Source organism: Chiloscyllium plagiosum, unplaced genomic scaffold (genome assembly GCF_037043375.1).
Source record: "Chiloscyllium plagiosum isolate Xiang-an unplaced genomic scaffold, Cpla_swu_hap1 HiC_scaffold_19, whole genome shotgun sequence".
Taxonomy (NCBI): Eukaryota; Metazoa; Chordata; class Chondrichthyes; order Orectolobiformes; family Hemiscylliidae; genus Chiloscyllium; species Chiloscyllium plagiosum.
Window position 1 is genome coordinate 38,878,612 of NW_028270157.1, and position 23,998 is coordinate 38,902,609.

Consider the following 23,998-nt stretch of genomic DNA (forward strand, 5'->3'; position numbering starts at 1 on the left):
ACCCTGCGTCACTAATCTAGCTCGATACCGTGTTCTTTGTGATTTCACTTCCGCATTCAGGGCTCCTGCGCGTTCCGGTCTTTGCCACAGCCTTGGTTGTGTCACAACGAAATGCCTAGGTATTGCGCGGTTGCTTGCTGCTCTAATCGAAGTGGCCAGTTGTCATCTGATAATCAGAAGTTGGGCTTCTACCCGTAAGTAGAAACAGGCTGAAACATCACCGCCCATGATGCCACTGAAAATCGAGAATCCTGAGGTCCAACGTACATACAATACCAAGTTTCAGAAGAATATAATTAGGAAATACTAATTAGGATACAACAACTTTGCTTTATTAAAGTCTAGATGGAAAGATAGCTAACACTTTTCGAGTTTTGCATGCACTGAAAAGGTAGAAATTACAGGGTAAGTCTCAATTCCAGATGTGCAGTCAATCCAAACTAATCTATGCACTAGCAGATAATCAGTGGCATTGCTGACAAGCCAGTCAGAGTCATTGCCCCATGCTTTATAATGAATAATATGTAATTCAGGTTATTGATATGTCATTTTTTAATTATTGAGTATTGGTGGGATTTGGGAGCTGGAGATCTACATGTACATATTTATATGAGGAGGAATGGGCATTCAGGGCAGGGAAGTTAGTCAAATAGCAAAATATAAAAGAACAAGTGTTGGAGGTAGGAAGAGCAAAAAAGATTGTAGAACACAGTGAATTACAAGCACAAAAGAAGTGAGGTTGCAGGTGTAGGGAACAGCAAGAGAGCAGACAAAGGAGGAAGCAGAAAAAAGTATTTCATGTGGGAACAGAACTCAAGCTCCATTCCAGCTAATGCTCCCAATATATAACTGTAACTTGTACTGATTCTTCATGTCAAAGATGTGATATATCTCAAGGCACATGAATAAAATTTCACACCAAGCCATATGTCAGATAGATAACACAAAGTCTAATCAAAGAGATAGGTTGTAACATATATCTTGAAGGACGATAGAAAGGTTTATAGAGGACTTCCAGAGTTTAAGGCCATGGCAGCTGAAGACATAGCCACAAAAATTAGGAACGCTGAAGAGGGCGGAATTGGAGAAAGACAAACATCTAAGGAGGTTAGAACTTGTTCGAGGAAAAGTATGAGTGAAGTCATGGAGGCTTTTGAAAAAGAGGTATTAGACATTTAAAATCAAGATGTGGAGGTGCCGGTGTTGGACTGGGGTGCACAAAGTTAAAAATCACACAACACCAGGATATAGTCCAACAGCTTTGTTGAGAGTACAAGAGCGCTGCTGCTTCATTAGGTGGCGAGTGGAGCAGGATCATAGGACACAGAATTTATAGTAAAAGATCAAAGTGTCATACAACTGATGCGATATATTGAACAAAGCTAGATTGCTGTCAACTTTTATAAAATCTTTTAAGTTATCTTGGGACTGATTTGAAAGAAGTTCTGGGATTTACATATTAATGAAAGCTTGCATTCCCATTTTAAGTGATTAAAGACTTGACAACAATCTAGGTTTGTTCAATACATTGCATCAGTTGTGTGACACTTTGCTCTTTTACTATAAATTTTGTGTCCTGTGAACCTGCCCCACTAATTACCTGACAAAGAAGCAGTGCTCCAAAAGCTTGTACTTCTAAATAAGCCTGTTGTTTTAAAATCAAGGCAATGCTTCAACAGGTATCAATGTAGATCGAGTAATAAAGGGTTGATGGGTGCATGGGATTTAATAAGAATCAGAGCACAGACAGGAAAATTTTGGATCATGTCAAGTTTAAGCTGGATAGAATACAGGAGGCTGCCCAAATTTGCATTGCTTTAGTAGATTCTAGAAGTAACAATAGCACAGATAAAGATTTCAACACCTGAGGCATGAGCAAAATTATACAACATGTACAGTTATGCATGTCAGGAATGGGAAAAAAGTGGTAGAATAGTCATGAAAGAAACATGGGAAACACATGACCTAGTTGATTGCCTGACTGGCACTCAAGATCCAGTGGGATGAGAAACTGTAGGAATTGTCATGGAAGAGATCACATAGCCAACAATAATTGCAAAAAAGACAGCTCAAAGATTCACTGCTAATGGAGCAGTGATGGACAAACATGAGGAAATAATTGTGTCATAATCAGAATAAGGTGTGAAATCCCAAACAAAGTGGCTGTACAAAGAAATAGTAGATTCAGAGGATAGATCATAGAAATCATAGGAATACAAAGAGGTAGTTTTAGAACTATGTTCTGAAGCTGTTTCTGCTGGCTGCAGTGTTAACATAACAAGAAAAGAGCCAACGGTGTAAGATAAGCCTCTGCAAGACGTACTAACGATATCACATTGTGAAAATCCTAATTCACAACCAATGTCACTTAGATCGTCATTCACTTCATAGTCAACTACAACAAATTGAAAAATGAAACTGAAAAATTAGGTTCATTTTTTGTGCATGTTCTGTGTGCTCTTAGCACTCCACTATGGCCTCCACAGCATTATGACAGATACTGTATTGGTGTAAAAATTAGCTATAATTATGCAGGTCAGAGAAATAATGATGTCAAACACCATGCAACAATTTGAAGATTATTGCCCCAGTCAACTTCATGCAACTCAACATTTGACCAGCAACAGGAAGAATGTCCTCTCTGAAATTTGCCACATGCTGCGTTCACAACTGTAATGTCAGAGCAGGATAAAGAATACATTGTCAGTGGCAGTGAAGGTGACCTTTGTGAGAAGCTTCAATGCATCTGACTCCTTTTGGGCTAATGGTAAAGAAAAAGCATCTTACAGTTTGCGTAAGAGAAGTCACTGAGACTGTCAACTTAATGATAGCTAAATAAATATATATTTAATTCCCTCTTGCCAAAGATAAGCGACATGATTTGTTAGGATTATAAGCTTCCCCATGATGCAGGGTGTCACTTACTGACAGCACAACACTGTGGACACTGCTTGTCAACTTTGCCCTAAACTAGAACAAAAATGAATTCCACAACCTCAGTGTCCATCAAGCATGTGACCATACATAGGCAATGTAACATTCAGGTCAACATTTTATCATCTGGCAGTACCTATGAGGTCTTTATTCTGTATGAGTTTGCTGTGTAAGCTGCATTGAGCCAACATCTAAAACCAAAAGGTGACTGCTAGATGATAAGAGCTATCCATGAGCCATTGACTCCTCTGCACAACCGATTCATACAGTGAAACCCATTCTGCCATATGAAATCTGATAGAGCAGCACAACAGAATGATGGAATATTAATTCTGTTACTTATAAGGACTCTACTCCCAGATGTTACAATTTCTCTCTCCTAAATAAGTACCCAAACAATTATTGTTGTTCTTTGGTGATCATTTACAGAAGTTCTTCTTATGTGCCTGCTTTTCCTCAAAGATTCCTCATTACCTGTGTGTGGTCCGTGATTCTTGTTAAATGTCTCAGAAACCACTATTATCTTGTTTATATTTCAACTTTCACATCCATATAGAAATGTTGAGAAGATGTAGCATCTTGGTCATCTCATTTTTCTATGGAGGTGTTCATATTCTAAAAGGCCTCACGTTTAAATGTTTGATTTGCAAATGTTACATGTTTTCTGATGTCTTTATCTCTTTTTCCATCAAAATTATTCAGCACCCAGATAAAAAAATTCAACTTGTTTTGTTTATTTTGATTTCACTAATATTTTGCATCTGGATATACTCCTTTTTTTGTAGTTTAATGATAATCCATATCTGTTATTATGACAGTTTTATCTAGAAGTCTATAGACTTTACTTCATATCTGCTACAATTATTGTGTAATCTGTCTATCTCAGATTATTTATATTCTTTCCAACTATTGAAATTCCTAACAATACCCTGGGTCAAAATCTTGGAATTCCCTCCTTGATGGCATTGTTGGTTTACGTACACCAAAAGGACTGTAGTATTTAAGAAGACAGCTCACCACTGATCTTACAACGGCGATTAATGATTGGCGATAAATGCTGGCCCAGCCAGAGACTTTCCATAAATGAATTTTAAAAAACTCCTATACATGCTCTGTCGTCATTTCATAAGACTTTAAGAACTAGGAGCAGAAGTAGGCAATTCAGCCCCTTGAGCCTTCATACAATCATGGCTGATCTCATCTTGGCCTCAACTCCACTTTGTTGCCCACTCTCCATCACCCTTCAACCCATTACTGATTAAAAATCTGGTGTGTTCTCCTTAAATTTACTCAATGTCCCAGTCACACTCTAGAGTCCATAAATCTATGACCCTTAGAGAAGTAATTTTTCCTCATCTGTTTTAAATCAACTACCCGTTATTCTAAAAGTATGATCTCTTATTCTAGATTGCTCACATGAAGAAACATCCTTTCTATGTCCACTTTGTAAATCCCCTTTAGCCTCTTATATCCCTCAATTAGATCTCTTCTCATTCTTCTAAACTCCACAAAATATAGGCCTGAACTGCACAATCTCTCTTAATAAGACAAACCCCTTACCTCTGGATTCAATTTCATGAATCTCCTCTGAATTGCCTTCAATGCAAATACATCTCTTCTCAAGTAATGGGATTGATATTGTTCACAATTTCAATGTAAAGACTGGGAAATTCTGGAAACAGAAAACAACCTTGTCCAAATTTTAGTTATCAATTCTCTGCATTTATTATTTATTCTGACTGTTGCTGTTTGGTCACTGTACAGTATTGAAGCAGACCTTAATCTTCAATGTCAAAAAAACATATATTCTAATAGAAAATGGGTGCAAAGAATTAGGATTTTATTGCCAGGATTCATTGTAATTAAAACTAAAACTGCACATTTTGTGATAGAAGCTAATTTTTTTCTTTGACCAAACTCTAATTTTCCGAAGATACTTGTAACTAACAGCACAGGCAGCTATGAAGGTTCACTGCCTGATCAGTCAGTTGTACAGGTTTACTGCTCCTTTCTTCACCTACCATGTGGTATCTGCTCTTTCACTTCATCCCATTTTAAAAGTAACTTTGTTTTGATTTTTTTTACCAAAGTTCCAAAACAACGCAACAGCTTATAAAACAGTAATTGCTGCTTCAAGAATTTGAGGAAATCATCTCCAACACAGGAAAAAAAACCTTTAAAAAAAGGAGCGGCTCCTACAGTTACAATTTAGTCCCATCCTCCTCTTGGATAACAAGAGGAAAAGACATTGTGAAACTTGAAAGGGTTCAGAAAAGATTTACATGGATGTTGCCAAAGTTGGAGAGTTTGAGCCACAGGGAGAGGCTGAATAAGCTGGGGCTATTTTCCCTGGAGTGTCAGAGGCTTATAGAACTTTATAAAATCATGAGGGGCTTGGGTAGGGTGAACAGCCAAAGTCTTTTCCCCAGGGTAGGGAAGGTCAAAATTAGAGGGCATAGATTTCAGGTGAGCAGGGAGAGATTTAAAAGGGATCTAAGGGGCAATTTATTCACACAGAGAGTGGTACGTGTATGGAATGAGCTGCCAGAGGAAGTGGTGGAGGTTGGTACAATCATAACATTTAAAAGACATTTAAACTAGTATATGAATAGGAAGGGTTTAGAGGGATATGGGCCAAATGCAGGCAAATTGCACTCGTTTAATTTAAAGATTTCTGGTCGGCGTGGACAAGTTGGACCGAAGGGTCTGTTTACATGCTGTACATCTCTATGACAATGACGCTATAATATTCCACTTGTACGTCACATCATTTTAATCTCTGTCCCAATTCACAGAAAGTAGTAGCTCAAACTGGAGTAATGTTATACAGATGTTGGCAGCTTTTTTGTAATACACTGGCTTACCAAGCTTTCTTCCCGCTGGAGCAGAAAGAAAAGCAAGTGGTCTTATTCTGACCTTCATGCACATGTACAACCATCACCAGACTATCATTACTTTGAAGATTGAAACTGGACAGTAAATGATATGGAAAATATAATACTAACATTAGATTTCACTGTGATGGTCAACAGGGCATAACATTAGAACAGCACAAGCACAGAGTGGCGTACTGCCTAAGTTGATCCATGTCATATTCAAGCACCAGGGCATACGATAAGTCAATCCACATCGACAGGAATGTAAAAAAGTTCCCATTTGGAAAATAAAGAATCTGCAACTTGCATCACAAAAGTAAAACATTTTATTAGGAAATGTATGCATTTATGATGACAAGTTTTAAGAAGTATTATTTAAGTGGGCTTCATTTTGCATGAGGATATAATCCAATTGATTTATTAAACATTTCCAAAAGCATATTCCTATTATTTAGCCCCTCATATTTTGATTCACAGGAATACGTTACAACCAACAATAATGCTAACATATTTAACTAGTCTTGAACTCATACACATTAAGATAGAATTTGTATTTCAGTTATACTAATTTAGAAAGTTAATCTTTTACAAATATAAATGTATTAATTAAATATTTACCATCCTAATGCTGGATCAGAGTATGGAGGAAAGAGTTTAATGAGCAGGTTTAGGAATATCTAACTAAATATCACTTAATATTAAGATTAACTTCGGTATGAGGAGCAGCTCAATAATAAACTTCATAATAATGTATAAACCTTTAATGTAACAAACATTTTGTTTTCTCTTTAAAAAAGGTTTCCACTGCAAAACAAAGAAAGACTTAACAAATGGATCAAAAACATGAAACATGACAACTGGTTCCCCACAAAGCATCAATGCATATGTAGTGAACATTTTACTGCAGATTCATTTGAATGGCGCTGGGGTATCCGTTATTTGAAACCACAGGCTGTACCAACTGTTTTCCCATTTTCAAGTCATCAGCAGGTAAGATTAACTCTGACTTTGAAGTGGGTTTGGGGACATTATAATGCAATAAATGACCATGTTATCAATTCAAGACCCCAAAACTTTATCTTTCAGAAGAAGAAACTGTGTTCTCGATATATTCGTAGGAAAAATAATTTTCCAAAAGAACAATCAGAAACAAATCCCCAAAACTTTGGACCTGCTGCAACAAATGAAGTAACAACTAAAGAAAGACTAGAATCATCAGTTCCTAATGCAGAGTGTGATGAGCAGTCCCAAAGGAATTCAGAACTTAACACTGCATCTGAGTCACTTGGAAATCCAGAACAATCTTTTGACACCACATTAGCTGAATCCTTCATAACAATAAAAGAGCTCGAAACAAACCAACTGTTCAATGATCAGCAACCCTTTGTCACTGAAAACGTTCTACAAGTTGAGCATTCATATTGTAGACATGGTACTGGCAAGGCCCAGCTCTGGGAAAAGATTTTCAGATTACAGAAAAAGATAAAAAAACTTCAGCAACAAGAACAGAGGACTGCAGCAAAACTTAAAAAAATGGAACAACTCATTGAGCATCTGAGAAAAGAAGATCTTACTTCTGAAGAAAAAATGAAGGTTATGGAAAACTGTTTGACAACATTTGAGTTAACTGTGTTACAATAAATATCATTTGTGATTATAGAGTCATAGAGATGTACAGCATGGAAACAGACCCTTCGGTCCAACTCGTCCATGCCGACCAGATATCCCAACCCAATCTAGTTCCACCTGCCAGCACCCAGCCCATATCCCTCCAAACCCTTCCTATTCATATAGCCATCCAAATGCCTCTTCAATGTTGCAATTGTACCAGCCTCCACCACATCCTCTGGCAGCTCATTCCATACACGTACCACCCTCTGCGTGAAACAGTTGCCCCTTAAGTCTCTTTTATATCTTTCCCCTCTCACCCTAAACCTATGCCCTCTAGTTCTGGACTCCCCAACCCCAGGGAAAAGACTTTGCCTATTTATCCTATCCATGCCCCTCATAATTTTGTAAACCTCTATAAGGTCACCCCTCAGCCTCCGACGCTCCAGGGAAAACAGCCCCAGCTTGTTCAGCCTCTCCCTGTAGCTCAGATCCTCCAACCCTGGCAACATCCTTGTAAATCTTTTCTGAACCCTTTCAATTTTCACAACATCTTTCCGATAGGAAGGAGACCAGAATTGCACGCAGTATTCCAACAGTGGCCTAACCAACAGCTGCAACATGACCTCCCAACTCCTGTACTCAATACTCTGACCAATAAAGGAAAGCATACTAAACGCCTTCTTCACTATCCTATCTACCTGCGACTCCACTTTCAAGGAGCTATGAACCTGCACTCCAAGGTCTCTTTGTGCAGCAACACTCCCTAGGACCTTACCATTAAGTGTATAAGTCCTGCTAAGATTTGCTTTCCCAAAATGCAGCACCTCGCATTTATCTGAATTAAATTCCATCTGCCACTTCTCAGCCCATTGGCCCATCTGGTCAAGATCCTGTTGTAATCTGAGGTAACCCTCTTCGCTGTCCACTACACCTCCAATTTTGGTGTCATCTGCAAACTTACTAACTGTACCTCTTATGCTTGCATCCAAATCATTTATGTAAATGACAAAAAGTAGAGGGCCCAGCACCGATCCTTGTGGCATTCCACTGGTCACAGGCCTCCAGTCTGAAAAACAACCCTCCACCACCACCCTCTGTCTTCTACCTTTGAGCCAGTTCTTTTTCCAAATGGCTAGTTCTCCCTGTATTCCATGAGATCTAACCTTGCTAATCAGTCTCCCATGGGGAACCTTGTGAACGCCTTACTGAAGTCCATATAGATCACATCTACTGCTCTGCCCTCATCAATCTTCTTTGTTACTTCATCAAAAAACTCAATTAAGTTTGTGAGATATGATTTCCCACGCACAAAGCCATGTTGACTATCCCTAATCAGTCCTTGCCTTTCCAAATACATGTACATCCTGTCCCTCAGGATTCCCTCCAACAACTTGCCCACCACTGAGGTCAGGCTCACTGGTCTATAGTTCCCTGGCTTGTCCTTACCACCCTCCTTAAACAGTGGCACCACGTTTGTCAACCTCCAGTCTTCCGGCACCTCACATGTGACTATCGATGATACAAATATCTCAGCAAGAGGCCCAGCAATCACTCCTCTAGCTTCCCGATCAGGTCCTGGGGATTTATCCACCTTTAACCGCTTCAAGACATCCAGCACTTCCTCCTCTGTCATCTGGACATTTTGCAAGATGTCACCATCTATTTCCCTACAGTCGATATCTTCCATATCCTTTTCCACAGTAAATACTGATGCAAAATATTCATTTAGTATCTCCCCTATTTTCTGTGGCTCCACACAAGGCCACCTTGCTGATCTTTGAGGGGCCCTATTATCTCCCTAGTTACCCTTTTGTCCTTAATATATTTGTAAAACCCCTTTGGATTTTCCTTAATTCTATTTGCCAAAGCTATCTCATGTCCCCATTTTGCACTCCTGATTTCCCTCTTAAGTATACTCCTACTTTCTTTATACTCTTCTAAGGATTCACTCGATCTATCCTGTCTGTACCTGACATATGCTTCCTTCTTTTTCTGAACCAAACCCTCAATTTCTTTAGTGATCCAGCATTCCCTATAGTTACCAGCCTTCCCTTTCACTCTGACAGGAATATACTTTCTCTGGATTCTTGCTATCTCATTTCTGAAGGCTTCCCATTTTCCAGCCGTCCCTTTACCTGCGAACATCTGCCTCCAATCAGATTTTGAGAGTTCTTGCCTAATACCGTCAAAATTGGTCTTTCTCCAATTTAGAATTTCAACTTTTAGATCTGGTCTGTCCTCTTCCATCACTATTTTAAAACGAATAGAATTATGGTCACTGGTCCCAAAGTGCTCCCCCACTGACACCTCAGCCACCTGCCCTGCCTTATTTCCCAAGAGTAGGTCAAGTTTTGCACCTTCTCTAGTAGGTACAGCTACATACTGAATCAGAAAATTGTCTTGTACACACTTAAGAAATTCCTCTCCATCTAAATCTTTAACACTATGGCAGTCCGAGTTGATATTTGGAAAGTTAAAATCCCCTACCATAACCACCCTATTATTCTTACAGATAGCTGAGATCTCCTGACAAGTTTGTTTCTCAATTTCCCTCTGACTATTGGGGGGTCTGTAATACAATCCCTATAAGGTGATCATCCCTTTCTTATTTCTTAGTTCCACCCAAATAACTTTCCTGGATCTATTTCCGGGAATATCCTCCCTTAGCACAGCTGTAATGCTATCCCTTATCAAAAATGCCACTCCCCCTCCTCTTTTGCCTCCCTTTCTACCCTTCCTGTAGCATTTGTATCCTGGAACATTCAGCTGCCAGTCCTGCCCATCCCTGAGCCATGTTTCCGTAATTGCTATGATATCCCAGTCCCATGTTCCTAACCATGCCCGGAGTTCATCTGCCTTCCCTGTTAGGCCCCTTGCATTGAAATAAATGCAGTTTAATTTATTAGTCCTACCTTGTCCCTGCCTGCCCTGACTGTTTGACTCACTACTGTTCTCAGCTGTACCTGTCTCAGATTGATCTCTTTCCTCACTATCTCCCTGGGTCCCACCCCCCCACCTTGCTAGTTTAAATCCTCCCAAGCAGTTCTAGCAAATTTCCCTGCCAGTATATTAGTCCCCTTCCAATTTAGATGCAATCCGTCCTTCTTAAAACCTATCTTAAAAATGTATACCTTTCACAGTCTTCAAAATATTTCTGGGTCTTGCTGTTAATTTATTCATTAAGGAAATTGATTTGAATATTCAAAGCTTTTAAGGATGACCAGTAACTAATATAATGCTAACAAAATGTTAAGGTAACCATTATGAAGTCCTTCTCGATCTTGTTATGATCCTATTAGTGACGATTAAAGTTTAAAGGAGAAATGTGAATGCCCAGCAATTAACCACAGATTTCTTTTTTTAAGCAAAAATAAACTTGATTGCTTATCTAAAAGAATTAAACAAAGTAAACACTACTAATGTAATGTGATATCAAGTTTGGAGAAAATCTGTAGCTCATGTCGAGGTTCTGGATGTAAGTTAGCTCGCTGGGCTGGAAGGTTCGTTTTCAGATGTTTCACTACTATACTAAATTAACATCATCAATGATCCGCTTGCTATTATGTATTTAGGTTTCCTTGGGTTGGTGATGTCATTTACTGTTCTTTTTCTCGGGGGGGGGGTCCAAGTTGATGTGTTTGTTGATATAGTTTAGTTAGAATGCCATGCTTCTAGAAAAAATTGCATCCATCCAGCTCGTTTCATCTTCATGGCAATGTAGTGTGCACAGCATATTCCAAGGTAGAAGTGTACATTAACTATTTGTTCAATCTAAAGGAAACATGAATAACTTGAATCCTTATTGGAATAACTGCAGACATCATGTCCCCAGTGATCAAGCTAAGTACGCCATGATGTGGCGGTGCCAGTGTTGGACTGGAGTGGACAAAGTCAAAAGTCACATGACACTAGATTATAGGAGAAAGTGAGGACTGCAGATGCTGGAGATCAGAGCCAAAATGTGGTGCTGGAAAAGCACAGCTGGACAGGCAACATCTGAGGAGCAGGAGAGTTGGTGTTTTGAGCATCAGCTCAAAGCTTCAAGCATAACACACTCATGATGAAGAGCTTATGCCTGAATCATCGATTCTCTGGCTCCTCGGATGCTGCCTGACCGGCTGTGCTTTCCCAGTACCACACGTTTTGACAGTACATTATAGTCCAACAGGTTTATTTGAAATCATAAGCTTTTGGAGCGCTGCTCTGTCATCAGGTGAAGCCACTTCATCTGATGAAGGAGCAGTACTCAGAAAGCTCATGACTTCAAATAAACCTGTTGGATTATAATCTGGTGTCGTGTGACTTCAAGTAAGATCTCCTGTTGTTTTATGACCCTCATCCTTTCATTCTGACAGGCGATTATTCTCTCATGGCATGTGGGTGGCAGTGGTTAGGGCAGCATTTATTGCCCATTCCTAATTTCCCAGAGAGCAAGTTGAGTCAAAGGTCTGGAGTCACATATAGGCCAGATCAAGTAAAGATGGCAGATTTTCTTGCTTATTGGATGTTAGTGAACCAGATTTTCTTTTTTTTTTGACAATTGAGAATAGTTACATGTTTGCCATTGGGCTTGCTTGATGATTCCATAGTTTTTTTTAAAACTTGAATTCAAATTAATATTTCATCTGCCATGGTGCAATTCAAAACCATAATGCCATAAGATATAAAAGCAGAATTAAGCCATTCAGCCCATTGAGGTCTGCTCCACCATTCAATCATGGCTGATATGTTTCTCAACCCCATTCTCCTGCTTTCAACCTGTAATTTTTTATCCTTTTACGAATCAAGAACATATCCATCTCTGTTTTAAATACACTTAGTGACTTGGCATCCGGAGCCTTCTGTGGCAAAGGGTTCCAGAAATTCACCACTCTCTGGCTGAAGACATTCCTCCTTATCTCAGTTCTAAAGGGGCATAAGATCACCCCACATACATAAGAATTAGGAGCAAGAGTAGGCCATCTGGCCCTTCGAGCCTGCTCTGCCATTCAATAAGATCATGGCTGATCTTTTCGTGGACTCAGCTCCACTTACCCGCCCTCTCACCATATCGCTTATTTCCTTTATTGTTAAAAAAAACTATCTTAGCTTTAAAAAGATTTACTGAAGTAACGTCTGTACTTCACTGGGCAGGGAATTTCAGAGATTTACAACCCTCTGGGTGAAGAAGTTCCTTCTCAATTCACTCCTAAATGTACTCTCCCTAATTTTCAGGTTATGCCCTCTTGTCCTAGTTTCACCTGCCAGTGGAAACATCCTCTGTACTTCTATTTTATCTATTCCCTTCATAATTTTATATGTTTCTATAAGAATCCCCCCTCATTCTTATAAATTCCAATGACTAAAATCCCAGTCTACTCAGCCTCTCCTCATAAGCCAACCCTCTCAACTCCAGAATCAACCTAGTGAACCACCTCTGCACCCTCTCTAGTGCCAGTACATCATTTATCAAGTAAAGACACCAAAACTGCACGCAGTACTCCAGGTGTGGCCTCGCCAGCACCTTGTACAGCTGCAACATAACCTTCCTGCTTTTAAACTCAATCTCTTCAGCAATGAAGGACAAAGTTCTATTTGCCTTCCTAATTACTTGTTATACCTGCAGACCAACCATCTGTGATTCATTCACAAGGACCCCAGGTCCTTCTGCAAAGCAGCATGCTGCAACTTTTTTCCATTCAAGTAATAATCCTTTTTACTGTTACTCTTATCAAAATGGATGACCTCACACTTATGAACATTATATTCCATCTGCCAGACTTTTGTCCACTCGCTTCAAGTATCTATGTTTGCCTGCAAAGTTTCACAGTCCTCTGCACACTTTGCTGTGCCACTCATCTTAGTGTCATCTGCAAACTTTGACACATTACACAAGGTCTCCAACTCCAAATCATCTATATACATTGTGAATAATTGTGGTCCCAACACATCCCTGAAGCACAGTGTTAGTTACTGATTGCCAACCAGAATAGCACTCATTTATCACCACTCTTTGCTTTCTGTCAGTCAACCAATCTTCTATTCATGCTAATACTTTATTTGTTGAAAGCCTTTGGAAATCTAGGTTCACCACATCCACTGGGTCCCTATTGTCCACCTTGCTTGTAATGTCTTCATAGAATTCCAAAAGATTTGTTAAGTATGACCTGTCCTTCATGAACCCATGCTGCGTTTGCCCAACGGGACAATTTCTGTCTAGATGCCTTGTTATTTTTTTCCTTGATAACAGACTCAACCATCTTCCCCACTAGCTAACCAGTCTATAATTTTCCATCTTTTGTCTACTTCCCTTTTTAAACAATGGCGTCACATTTGCTATTTTCCAATCTGCAGGAACTGCCCCAGAGTCCAGTGAAGTTTGGAAAATTACCACCAGTGCACTTGCTATTTCCCCCACCATCTCTTTTAGTACCCTGGGATGCATTCCATTAGGGCCAGGAGACCTGTCTATCCTTAGCTCCATTAGCTTGCCCAACACTGCTTCTTACATAATAAGGATTGTTTCCAGGTCCTCACCTGCCTTTGTCAATTTCTGGCAAGTTATTACTATCCTCCACTGTGAAGACCAATGCAAAATACCTGTTCAATGCCTCGGCCATTCCATCATATCCCATAACTAAATGTCCCTTCTCATCCTCTAAAGGACCAATGTTTACTTTAGCCACTCTTTTTTGTTTTATATATTTATAGAAACCTTTGCTATCTGTCTTTATATTCTGTGCTAGTTTTTTTTTCTCAAGTTCTTTCTTACTTTTCTTTATAGCTCTTTTTTGTGGCTTTCTGTTGACCTTTAAAGTTTTCCCAATCTTCTAGTTTCTTGCTGTTTTTGGCCACTGAGTATGCTTTCTCTTTCATTTTGATAGCCTCCTTTATTTCCTTAGACATCCATGGCAGATTACCCCTGAACTTACAGTCGTTCTTTTTCCATGGATATACTTTTGCTGAGCACTTTGAAAAATTGCTTTGAAAGTCCTCCACTGCTCATCAACTGTCCCACCATAAAATCTTTGTTTCCAGTTACATTAGCCAAGTCCTCCCTCATTCAATCATAGTCTCCCTTGTATGACCCTGGTATGGGATTTTATTTTCACACTCTCCATCTGTATTCCAAATTCAACCATACTGTGATTGCTCCTTTCAAGAGGATCTCTAACAATGAGGTCATTAATTATTCCTGTCACATTACACAGGACCAGATCTAAGATAGCTTGTTCCCTTGTCGGTTCCATTACATACTGTTCAAGAAAACTATCACAGATACACTCAACTAACCCCTCCTCAAGGCTACCCTGATCAAGCTGGTTCGACCAATCTACATGTAGATTAAAATCCCGCATGATAATTGCCATACCATTTTTACAGGCATTAGTTATTTCTTTGTTTATTGCCTGCCCCAATGTGATATTATTTGGTGGCCTATCAGTGTCTTTTTCTTCTTAGAATTTCTAATTTCCACCCAAACGGATTCAACCTTATTCTCTATAGAACCTATATCATCTCTCAGCACTGCCCTGATGCCGTCCTTGAATATCAGAGCTAACCACCTCCCTTATGTTACAACACGGGGTAAACTCTTCTGCAACACAGAAAAGATTTATCCCATGCAGTAATCTGTAAAAGTTCAAGAGGCCAAGGACTATATCAAGTAAAAATTAACAACTTTATTTCTTAAAGTATAAGAGAGAATAATTAACTAACAACTATTTACAATTCCTTGCTCTAACCTATCTTTTACTTTCCCCTCTATGATACTAGTTCTAGAAAACTTCCCAATTAAGATTTATAGAAAAAAACTTCTTATCTCAAAACCGGGCAGATTTCGTTCTTCTCTGTATTTCAGTCTTCTTTCCTTCTCCTTGGGGATACTGCTTCCAGGTTACTTATCAATAAAGGTACCTTTTAAGAGAGCTGTTTTTCTGCGCAGTGTGCAGATGCTGGCTTGGCAGTTCTCCTCTCAACTGTTCATTTTTCCCCAGTCTTATACCCCCAAAGCATCAGATTGGGTCATTGGCTTTTAAGATTGTCAATATACTAAATTCAAACTGAATTGGAGTTTGGTATTTTTGGGGGGATAATTTAAACTGATGGGCTTAATTTGAATCTGTTTTGTCATTTCCAGGCAACCAACTACCTTAGCGACCCCAGTAGCTGGAGCACATGTTACATTGTATCTTTTTTCATAACACTTGGTTTTGACAGGTAGTTCTGTTGCTTTTAACATTCTTAAAGGTACAGTACACCCCACGTCTTCATAACACCTCCCCTGAAAAAAAGTACCATCACAATGAAAAGATGGCTTCATTTTTTATTTCTCTACTTTTTAAACACATTACCCTAACATACAGTTAACTTGAATATAAGTTCACCTTAACTTCTTTCCATATACCTGTGTGTAGAACATTAAATAAAGACAAATTTCACGAAAATCTATCAGTTAAATCTGCGATAACACATCTGCAATTACATTCTTCTGACCTGCAACATGTATGATTTTTAAGTTAAAAGTCTGTAACATAAGACTCCAAGAAATAGTCTCATGTTCTTGTCTTTAAAGTGTTCTAAGAATGCAAGTAGATTGTGATCCATACAACCGTCTCCAACACATTGTTCATGACATACACATTAAAATGTTGTAAGGCCAGTACCAAACTCATTAGTTCCTTTTCGATTGTGGAGTATTTCCTCTGGTGGATGTTGATCTTCTTTGAAAAGTAACCAACTGGCAGTTCAATCCCATCCTCATCTTCCTGTAGGAGTACAGCTCCAACTCCTATGTCACTAGCATCAATGGCGACTTTAAATGGTTTTGAAAAGCTTGGTATAGCTCAAACTAGTTTAGCGGTTAATATGGCTTTCAAATGGTCGAATGCCTCCTGGTATTGTTTTGTCCACCGAAACTTTTGTGTTCTTCTTCAGCAAATCAGTTAACGGTGCCACGACACTGCTGAAGTTTGGAACAAACTTCCAATAGAATCCGCTGAGTCCTAAGAATCAAAGCACCTCTTTCTTCGAAGTTGGTTGTGGAAATTCCTCAATGGCCTTTGTCTTTGCGTTCCATAGGGTCAACCTTCCGTGACCAATGTTATGTCCCAAGAACGTCACCTCTGCTTTCATGAATTCCATTTTATTTAAGTTTATCACCAGTTTTGCTTCTCGTAGTCATTCCAAGAGCTCTGCCAACGGTACCATGTGATCTCTCCAGGACTTACTAAAGATCACTACATCGTCCAAATAGACTGCACAGTTTGTTAACCCAGCCATAATTCTGTTCATGAGTCTTTGGAATGTGGTGGGTGTGTTCTTCATTCCAAAGGGCACCACTTTAAACTGATATAGCCCATTTGGGGTTACAAACGCAGAAATTCTTTCGCCATCTCTGATAAAGGTACCTGCCAGTAACCACACATTAAGTCCAATTTGGTGACGTAACTGGCTTGTCCGACTTTCTCAATTCAGTCCTCCAATCTAGGAATTGGATATGAATCCGATTTTGTAACGGCGTTGACCTCCCGATAATCCACGCAGAATAGTTGAGACCTGTCCGGTTTGGGAACTAAGATGGTTGGCGAACTCCACTCGCTCTGGCTTGGTTTGATGATGTCTCATTAAGCACAGCCTCCACCTCCACCTGGACCTGTCCGGCTTTGAAAGGATTAAGCCAATAGGTGTGGTGTTTTATTAGAGCAGTATTCCCTATGTCTATTTCATGTACAATAGCATTAGTCCTCCCCACCTGAGTCTTACATATGTCCTTATACTGCAGTAACAAATCATTCAACTGCGTTCTACGCTCCTGAGACAGACAGCTTACTAACCTAATCTCCAGCATCTGCAGTACCCACCTCTGCCTAGCTTACTAACCTATCCTACTCCTCAGGGGCTTCTTCATTTTTTAATCTATTTTGAGGCACTTCAATATCCATATCATCTGGATTTGATTCCTCATTCTGCGGGGCAGTAACTAACACCTGTTTCTCCAGTTCTTTCTCTCTAGCATAATACAGTTTCAACATGACAGACTCAATGCCTTTTTTTTCCTATCTGGCATCTTTACTAAGTAGTTCACCTGACTCAAATTCTTCTTAATTTGATGGGGACCACATAAACCTGGCTTTGAAGGGATCTCCTATCACTGGTAACAGTACTAACACATCATCCCCTCGGGAAAATGTCAGAGTCTCAGAGCTTTTATCTACCACCTGCTTCATTCTACACTGTGCCCTCTTTAGGTGCTGTTTAGCTAACTGATCTACTCGATTTAGTCTCTCCCTCACCTCCGATACATAATCTAAGTGTGAGATCTCTGACTTTGGTTCTGTCAATTTTTCTGAAATTAATTTCAAAGGGCCTCTCACTTCATGACTGAATATTAACTCAAAGGGAATGAACTGAGTAGATTTGTTTGGGGCATCTCTAATGGCAAACAATACGAATGGGCTACCTTGATCCCAATCTTTTCGGTAATCCTGACAGTATGCTCTCAACATGGTCTTCAAGGTCTGATGCCACCTTTCTAAAGCTCCCTAGGATTCAGGATGATACACCCTGGGAGCTTTAGAAAGTGCTGTATACCTAAGCTATCCGTAACCTCCCTAAACAGCCGAGCAATAAAATTTGACCCTTGGTCCAACTGAATCTCTCTGGGTAGTCCACACCATGTGAAGAAAGCTACTAACTCCTCTACCACCTTTTTTGCTTTGATACTCCGTAATGGAATTGCCTCCCGAAATCCAGTGGACACATCCATTATGTTTAACAAATACTGGTTTTCACTTTTAGTTCTCGGGAGGGGACCTACACAATCGATTATAATACACATGAAAGGTCCTTCAAATGTGGGAATTGGCAACAAAGGTGCTGGTTTTATTACCACCTGTGACTTACCTACCATTTGACATGTATAACATGTATGGCAAAAGGTAACCACATTGTTGTGTATTCCAGGCCAATAAAAATGTTTTTGTACCTTAGCCTGAGTCTTTTGTACCCCTAGGTGACCTCCTACAGGTAGTTCATGTGCTAACCACCTCCAGTCTGTATGCTACCAGCAACACAATCTGGTGCACTTTGGCCCAGTTCTCCTCTGCACTAACCTGCCATGGTCTCCATTTCCGCCTTAGGATTCAATCTTTCAGATAATAACCTTTTTATCTTTCATATAATAAAGAATATGTTCTGCCTCCTTTTCAGAGTACGCATTCGCATATATATCTTTTGTCATCTTGTATTGCTGTTGCAAGTCCCTTAGTCTTTCAGAACCAAACACTTCTGCCTGACCCCCTGCCTGCTACTGATGAACAAACTTTGGCTAAGAGGTTGTCAAATGTTACGTAACCAAATGTTCAAAGTTCAGTAATGATGAGGAATCTAGTCTTGAACAACTATATAATGCAGACTGTATGGGTGTTTTCTAGAGGTGTTTGATATGGTATGGATTTGTCGTGGAGAAGGTGGTACACAGTTGCAAAAAATTTAAAGGAAGCATAATCTCTTGGTTGTTGGTAGAAGTCTTAAGCCTAATGCTGCTAAAGGGATGAAAATTATGCCTGTGCTTTACAACGCCCCCAGACATGCATGAATCACTCAAACGGTCATGAATAACTGGTTCCATAATCGTTTTGTCTCCAAGGATTTTGCATACTATCAAAAGGTTGGGTTGGTTGTTGACTGCAAGACTGTACTTCCTTTTTGTCAATTTTTCAGCTCACCTTCTTGTAAAACAATTATATGCTGACACAGTCTTCTCTACGTATCTACCTTAAGGTGCATATTTTTAATTCAGCCAATGGACAGGGTACTAACAAAACAATGAAAAGTCAATATAGGAACAACTTTGGCATCAAAGATGCTATTTGATGTTTTGTAAATGCATGGAACTCCATCAGTCAGAGAACTATGCATTGTGTAAGTTGTGATCTTCTCTTGTGTTATGTCATGTGAATCCAAAGTGATGTAGATATTGATTAGATGAGGAAGACATTGTGACATGCCTGAATTGTTATGATGATGCTTCAGTTTTCTAACATGTAGCTTATTCAGAGATAACTGATGTGGTTTAACAGATCAATTTTGTGAATAGTAACAAAGTTAAGATGGTGATAATTTTCCTGAGGAGCAGATTACCACAGAGATGGGGATAAATCTTCCCTTTTGTTTCAATTATTTTCTAGACCAACAGCATTTTGTAAGGCACAATATATGTTCACAGGATTCAAAGTAAATTAACAAAGGAACAGCCAAAACACAGGAAACAAATGACATTGCAATATAGGTTTGGCAAAGTTGGAAAGTTCAATATGCATGCCCCATCACCATTAATGAGCCCAACTTTATCAAACACATACAAAATGAAATACGAATCCAGAATTAGATGCGCTTGGTTGGTGTTGATATCAACCATTTTTTTCTATGTCTCTTCCAACTATTGGTGAAATGAACCAGTGCATGACATAATCATCATTTTAGTATAGTATTTTAGAAGCAGAAACATGGAGTATGCAATAATTGTACAAGAAAACCTATTTTATTGCTGCTTTATAATGTGTTACTCTTAATTTTAAATATTTAAAACAGATCAACAGTATTTTCCAGTTTACGCACTTGTGATTAGACATTGCAACATCATTGTATAATCCAAAAATTCCAAAATAAAGAAATGACTTTAGTTCAAAATTCTTTGGACAAAGAGGTTAGTGAATTTTTTCCAGTGCTCTTTGAGGCTAATCCTCAGCCAATGCTACATGAACAGATTATTTGATCTGATTATCATAAATTTGGTGTTAGTGTAGTGTTGAATGTGATTTGTAATTGGCAGCACTTGCTAAACAAGCACACTTATTAGTGTCTAATAACCACACTAACAAACAAGACCTTATTTACATCAAAGTTTAAATGTTTCACTTTTTTAAAAAAAAGCCTTTAAAAAGTCTATTAACAAATTGGATAACCTCACACACTATACTTTAGCTGCCAACTGTTGTGCACACATTTAGCCTGTTTATAGACTTTTCTAGTCATGTTGTATCCTACTCAGTTTACATTGCTGTAATACTATGGATCGTCAGCTAACTTCAATGAAGTCAACAATCACATGACACCAGGTTATAGTTGAAAGGATTTATTTAAAATCACTAGCTTTCAGAGTGTTGCTCCTTTGTCAGGTGAAGTGGAGGGAGATGTACAGAATATATAGGCAGAGAGATAATGGCAAGATAATTCCAGGTGGTTAAGAATATCGACAGATTAGTAAAATTTCTACAGTCTCCTCATACTATTTGGACTTATCTGTTAATATTAGTAGCTACCTGGAATTATCCTGCATTATCTCTCCACCTATATATTCTGTGCCTGTGAGCCTCCCTCCACTTCATCTGACGAAGGAGCAGTGCTCTGAAAGCTTGTGATTTTAAATAAATTTGTTAAGACTATAACCTGATGTTGTGTGATTTGACTTGTACACATAGTCTAACACTAGCATGTCTACATCATGGCTGACTTCAGTCATTAATATAGATTTTAAATAACTGAGACACTCAGTATTGATCTTTGCAGCCATTGATTGCAATCTGCCAACATGAAAATGTTCCATTTATTCCTACCCTTTGCTTTCTTTGTACGTTAATGTCCAAAACAAATTCTTGATTGTTGATGCCACAAAAAAAATCTGTGAAACTTCAACTGCCCAAGAAATGGTGTTGCATATTGTATTATACATTACATGGCAGATCTGATAATCTCTTACATTTCCTACAATTTGACTATGTATACCAATTACTAACTACAGGGAAAATTGTAAATCAGTGTCTGCTTTGATTGTTGCTGCTGCAGACACTAAGAGATTTTCAAAGCTTATGACTATTTAAACTTTGCCATTCAACTCTAACGTTTTCACAGAATTGACATGAGGTTATTTGCTCTCCATAAAGTGCATACTATGATGAATATTGATGACTGGTCACACATCTGAATGTCTGTAACTCTTCTTTCTTTTTACAGTTTTTGATTTATCTAATGTGTAACCAGCATCTCCTGTTTTATTTCAATATCGGAAGGCTTCGGGTTTGACTCCTAGTCCAGCCTGAATAAGTTCATTTCAAACTGGATGCTCATGCAACATTTGACAAAAGTGAATCTGGTTCAACAAAGGAAATAAAACAGAGCTGCTATACAACAAACAGGTGAAGTACTAAAAGTCATCCTTGGAATCTTAAATCCATAAGAAAGTAAATATGTGAATTGTAGCAAGGACAGATGGAGAAAAATCTACCATATTAAAATAACACTGGTGATATATCCTGTTATATCAGGTGAAATAAATCATTTTTTAAAAATCCACCAAAAAAAACATTTTTTGAATGAACAATCGAACCAAAAAGGCACATACCTTTAATAAATATGAGTTCTCTGCCCGAGGTTAGGTCCTTAGCTCATTATCTACTGATGCTTCATACTTTGCTGTTTTCTTGGCAGTTTTTGTCAGTACTGGTTTATTATTGCCTTCTACACTCAATGGCAGGGTGGGGAGATGGGTCCCAAGAGTACTTCAGCTGGAATGGGAATTTAATCCATTTTGTTAGTGTCATTCTGAACTGTACACTAGCCATCCAAGCTAACCAACCATTAATAACAGACAGGGTGTTTCTCTACAGCCTTGCAATATCACATTGTAACCACAAAAGAATGTAAAGCAATATTATTTGTCATTTAAATGAAGTTAGTTGGTATTTATTGCAGGTTTAAAGTACAGTGTTTATTTTTAGACAAGGCAACAGTATCAAATACAGAACAACGTACAACAATAAGTTGTAAACAAAAGTCTTGAAACAGTCTACAGAAAGAATTCTATCAAGTGCAGCAGACCAATATATACACACATATAAAATTATATACTTACAACAGTGTAATCTTAATTGGTACACAGTTAGGATGGAACCACAGAAATACTTGACATGTTTGTATTTGTGCATGAATTAAAAAGAAACAAAAAGGTGACAAAATAAATTGTCAAAAAATTAATAATTTAGCATCAGTATCATTTCATTTTGACAACTTCAAAGTTATTGCTGTGAGGATTTGAATGTTTATTCAGGTTTTGATTCAGAAAAGAAACAATGTTCTGTAATGAAAAGCTGCCTTTTGTGACACGTACATTTGAGAAACCTGTTTTTATCAAAGGTCCCCTGACAACATCAATGCCTGAGACAGATTACATTCCATTTTTATTATCTGTATTATAATTGTCTAGATGACTATACTCAGGAAAGTCCTCAAGGAGAAATTTAAATATTTTTCCACTGATATCTTATAGTTCAGAAGTGTAACTTAGTTGTAACATTTATGTCACATCTGGAAACAGGAAATCAGAGACGCTGACCTTAAAATTATCAAAGTAGACGTGAAAAATATAACATAAGGGGAAATAAAGTGCAAGGAATACTTTTCAATAAAGATTCTGAACAGCAATTTTAATATCAGGTTCTACTGTTTCTATCTCTTGCCAAGTACAAAATAATGAAACGTTTGAATTTACATATTTTTCAAGGTTTCCTGTGGACAGATGTTGTAGAAAAACATTCCAATTTTTGATCTTGCACCTTCAAGTTGTACCTTTGTAGCACCTGAGGGCATTAGGATTGCAGAAAAACTAACTGGTAAAACTAGTTGGCACCGAAAGCAGTGTAGATGGAAGCAGAATATTACCAAGAAATTTTAATACATTAACTGAATGAATAAAACTGAGGCAAATGGATTTCAATGTAGGTAAATGCAAGTCCTGGAAATAATCAAAAAGACAAATGGAATTACAACTTTTATACTCTTATGGACTAGAATAGAAGTGAATAGAAGTCATGCTTCAGCAATGCAAAATCCTGATTAGCTGATCCAGAACATTATAAGGAGAATATTCTAGCACACCTTGGGAATAGCATATTGGTACTGAAAAGAGTGCACCACAGATTTACGAGAATGATACATGAAGTAGATAAATTCTTAACAAACAATGGGATGAAAGGTTAGCAAGTGCATGTGAGCATGTGGAGTTATCAGATGAGCTATGAACTCTTTTTTAATAAATATATTTATTAGAAAACATTTTAAAATCTTTTTAAAAACATCTATATACATAAAAAGTCAATCAAAATACAGAAAGATAGAGGCAGTACAACAATGTCATATCATGATACTATTAATAATGAACTACCTACTATTCTACCAGAACAGACTTATCTACTCAAAGTTTGGGAGAAGATTTGTAGCTCGGGTGCTCGTTGTTGTGGTTTTGCTCATGTTGGGTATCGGGTCCTTCGTTCTGGTGAGTTGTTGTCTGAGAGTGGCTGTTGGTTTGTGTGCTGTTATGAGTCCTAGTGGTCGCAGTAGTCTGGCTGTCAGTTCGGAAATGCTCCTGATGTATGGTACTGTGGCTAGTCCTTTGGGTTGTGGCATGTCCTTGTTCCGTTGTCAACCCAAAGGAACTGACAATTGGAAGCGGCAGAGACAGGCCGCTATAAATGCCGGAGGAAACATCACAGAAGCGCTTCACAGGAGGCTCCCAAGCACTGAGGATATCACCTAGACAG

General features: G+C 38.5%; 2 protein-coding genes across 4 annotated transcripts in view; one reads left to right on the plus strand and one right to left on the minus strand.

Moving 5' to 3' along the window:
- dnajb9a (DnaJ heat shock protein family (Hsp40) member B9a) overlaps nt 1-23,998 on the minus strand; it is a 36,037-nt gene that overhangs the window by 5,163 nt on the left and 6,876 nt on the right. Inside the window, exon 2 of the mRNA XM_087997230.1 lies at nt 21,805-21,967. The gene's annotated coding sequence lies outside the window, so the exon portion shown is untranslated. The remainder of the gene's footprint in view (nt 1-21,804; nt 21,968-23,998) is intronic.
- LOC122559660 (THAP domain-containing protein 5-like) lies at nt 49-23,764 on the plus strand. 3 transcript variants are annotated; one of them, XR_006314494.2, is made up of 5 exons: nt 49-194; nt 6,608-6,800; nt 6,897-7,403; nt 21,417-21,598; nt 23,643-23,762. XR_006314494.2 is itself a non-coding variant. In XM_043709508.2 (3 exons), exons 1-3 carry the CDS (start codon nt 112-114, stop codon nt 7,449-7,451), a joined length of 831 nt encoding a protein of 276 aa, XP_043565443.1. In that variant the 5' UTR covers nt 49-111; the 3' UTR covers nt 7,452-11,417. The 3 variants fall into 3 exon arrangements, 1 of the variants encoding a protein (XP_043565443.1); XR_015760440.1 differs by lacking the exon at nt 49-194 and adding an exon at nt 214-405 and having other exon boundaries at nt 23,643-23,764; XM_043709508.2 differs by lacking the exons at nt 21,417-21,598; nt 23,643-23,762 and having other exon boundaries at nt 6,897-11,417.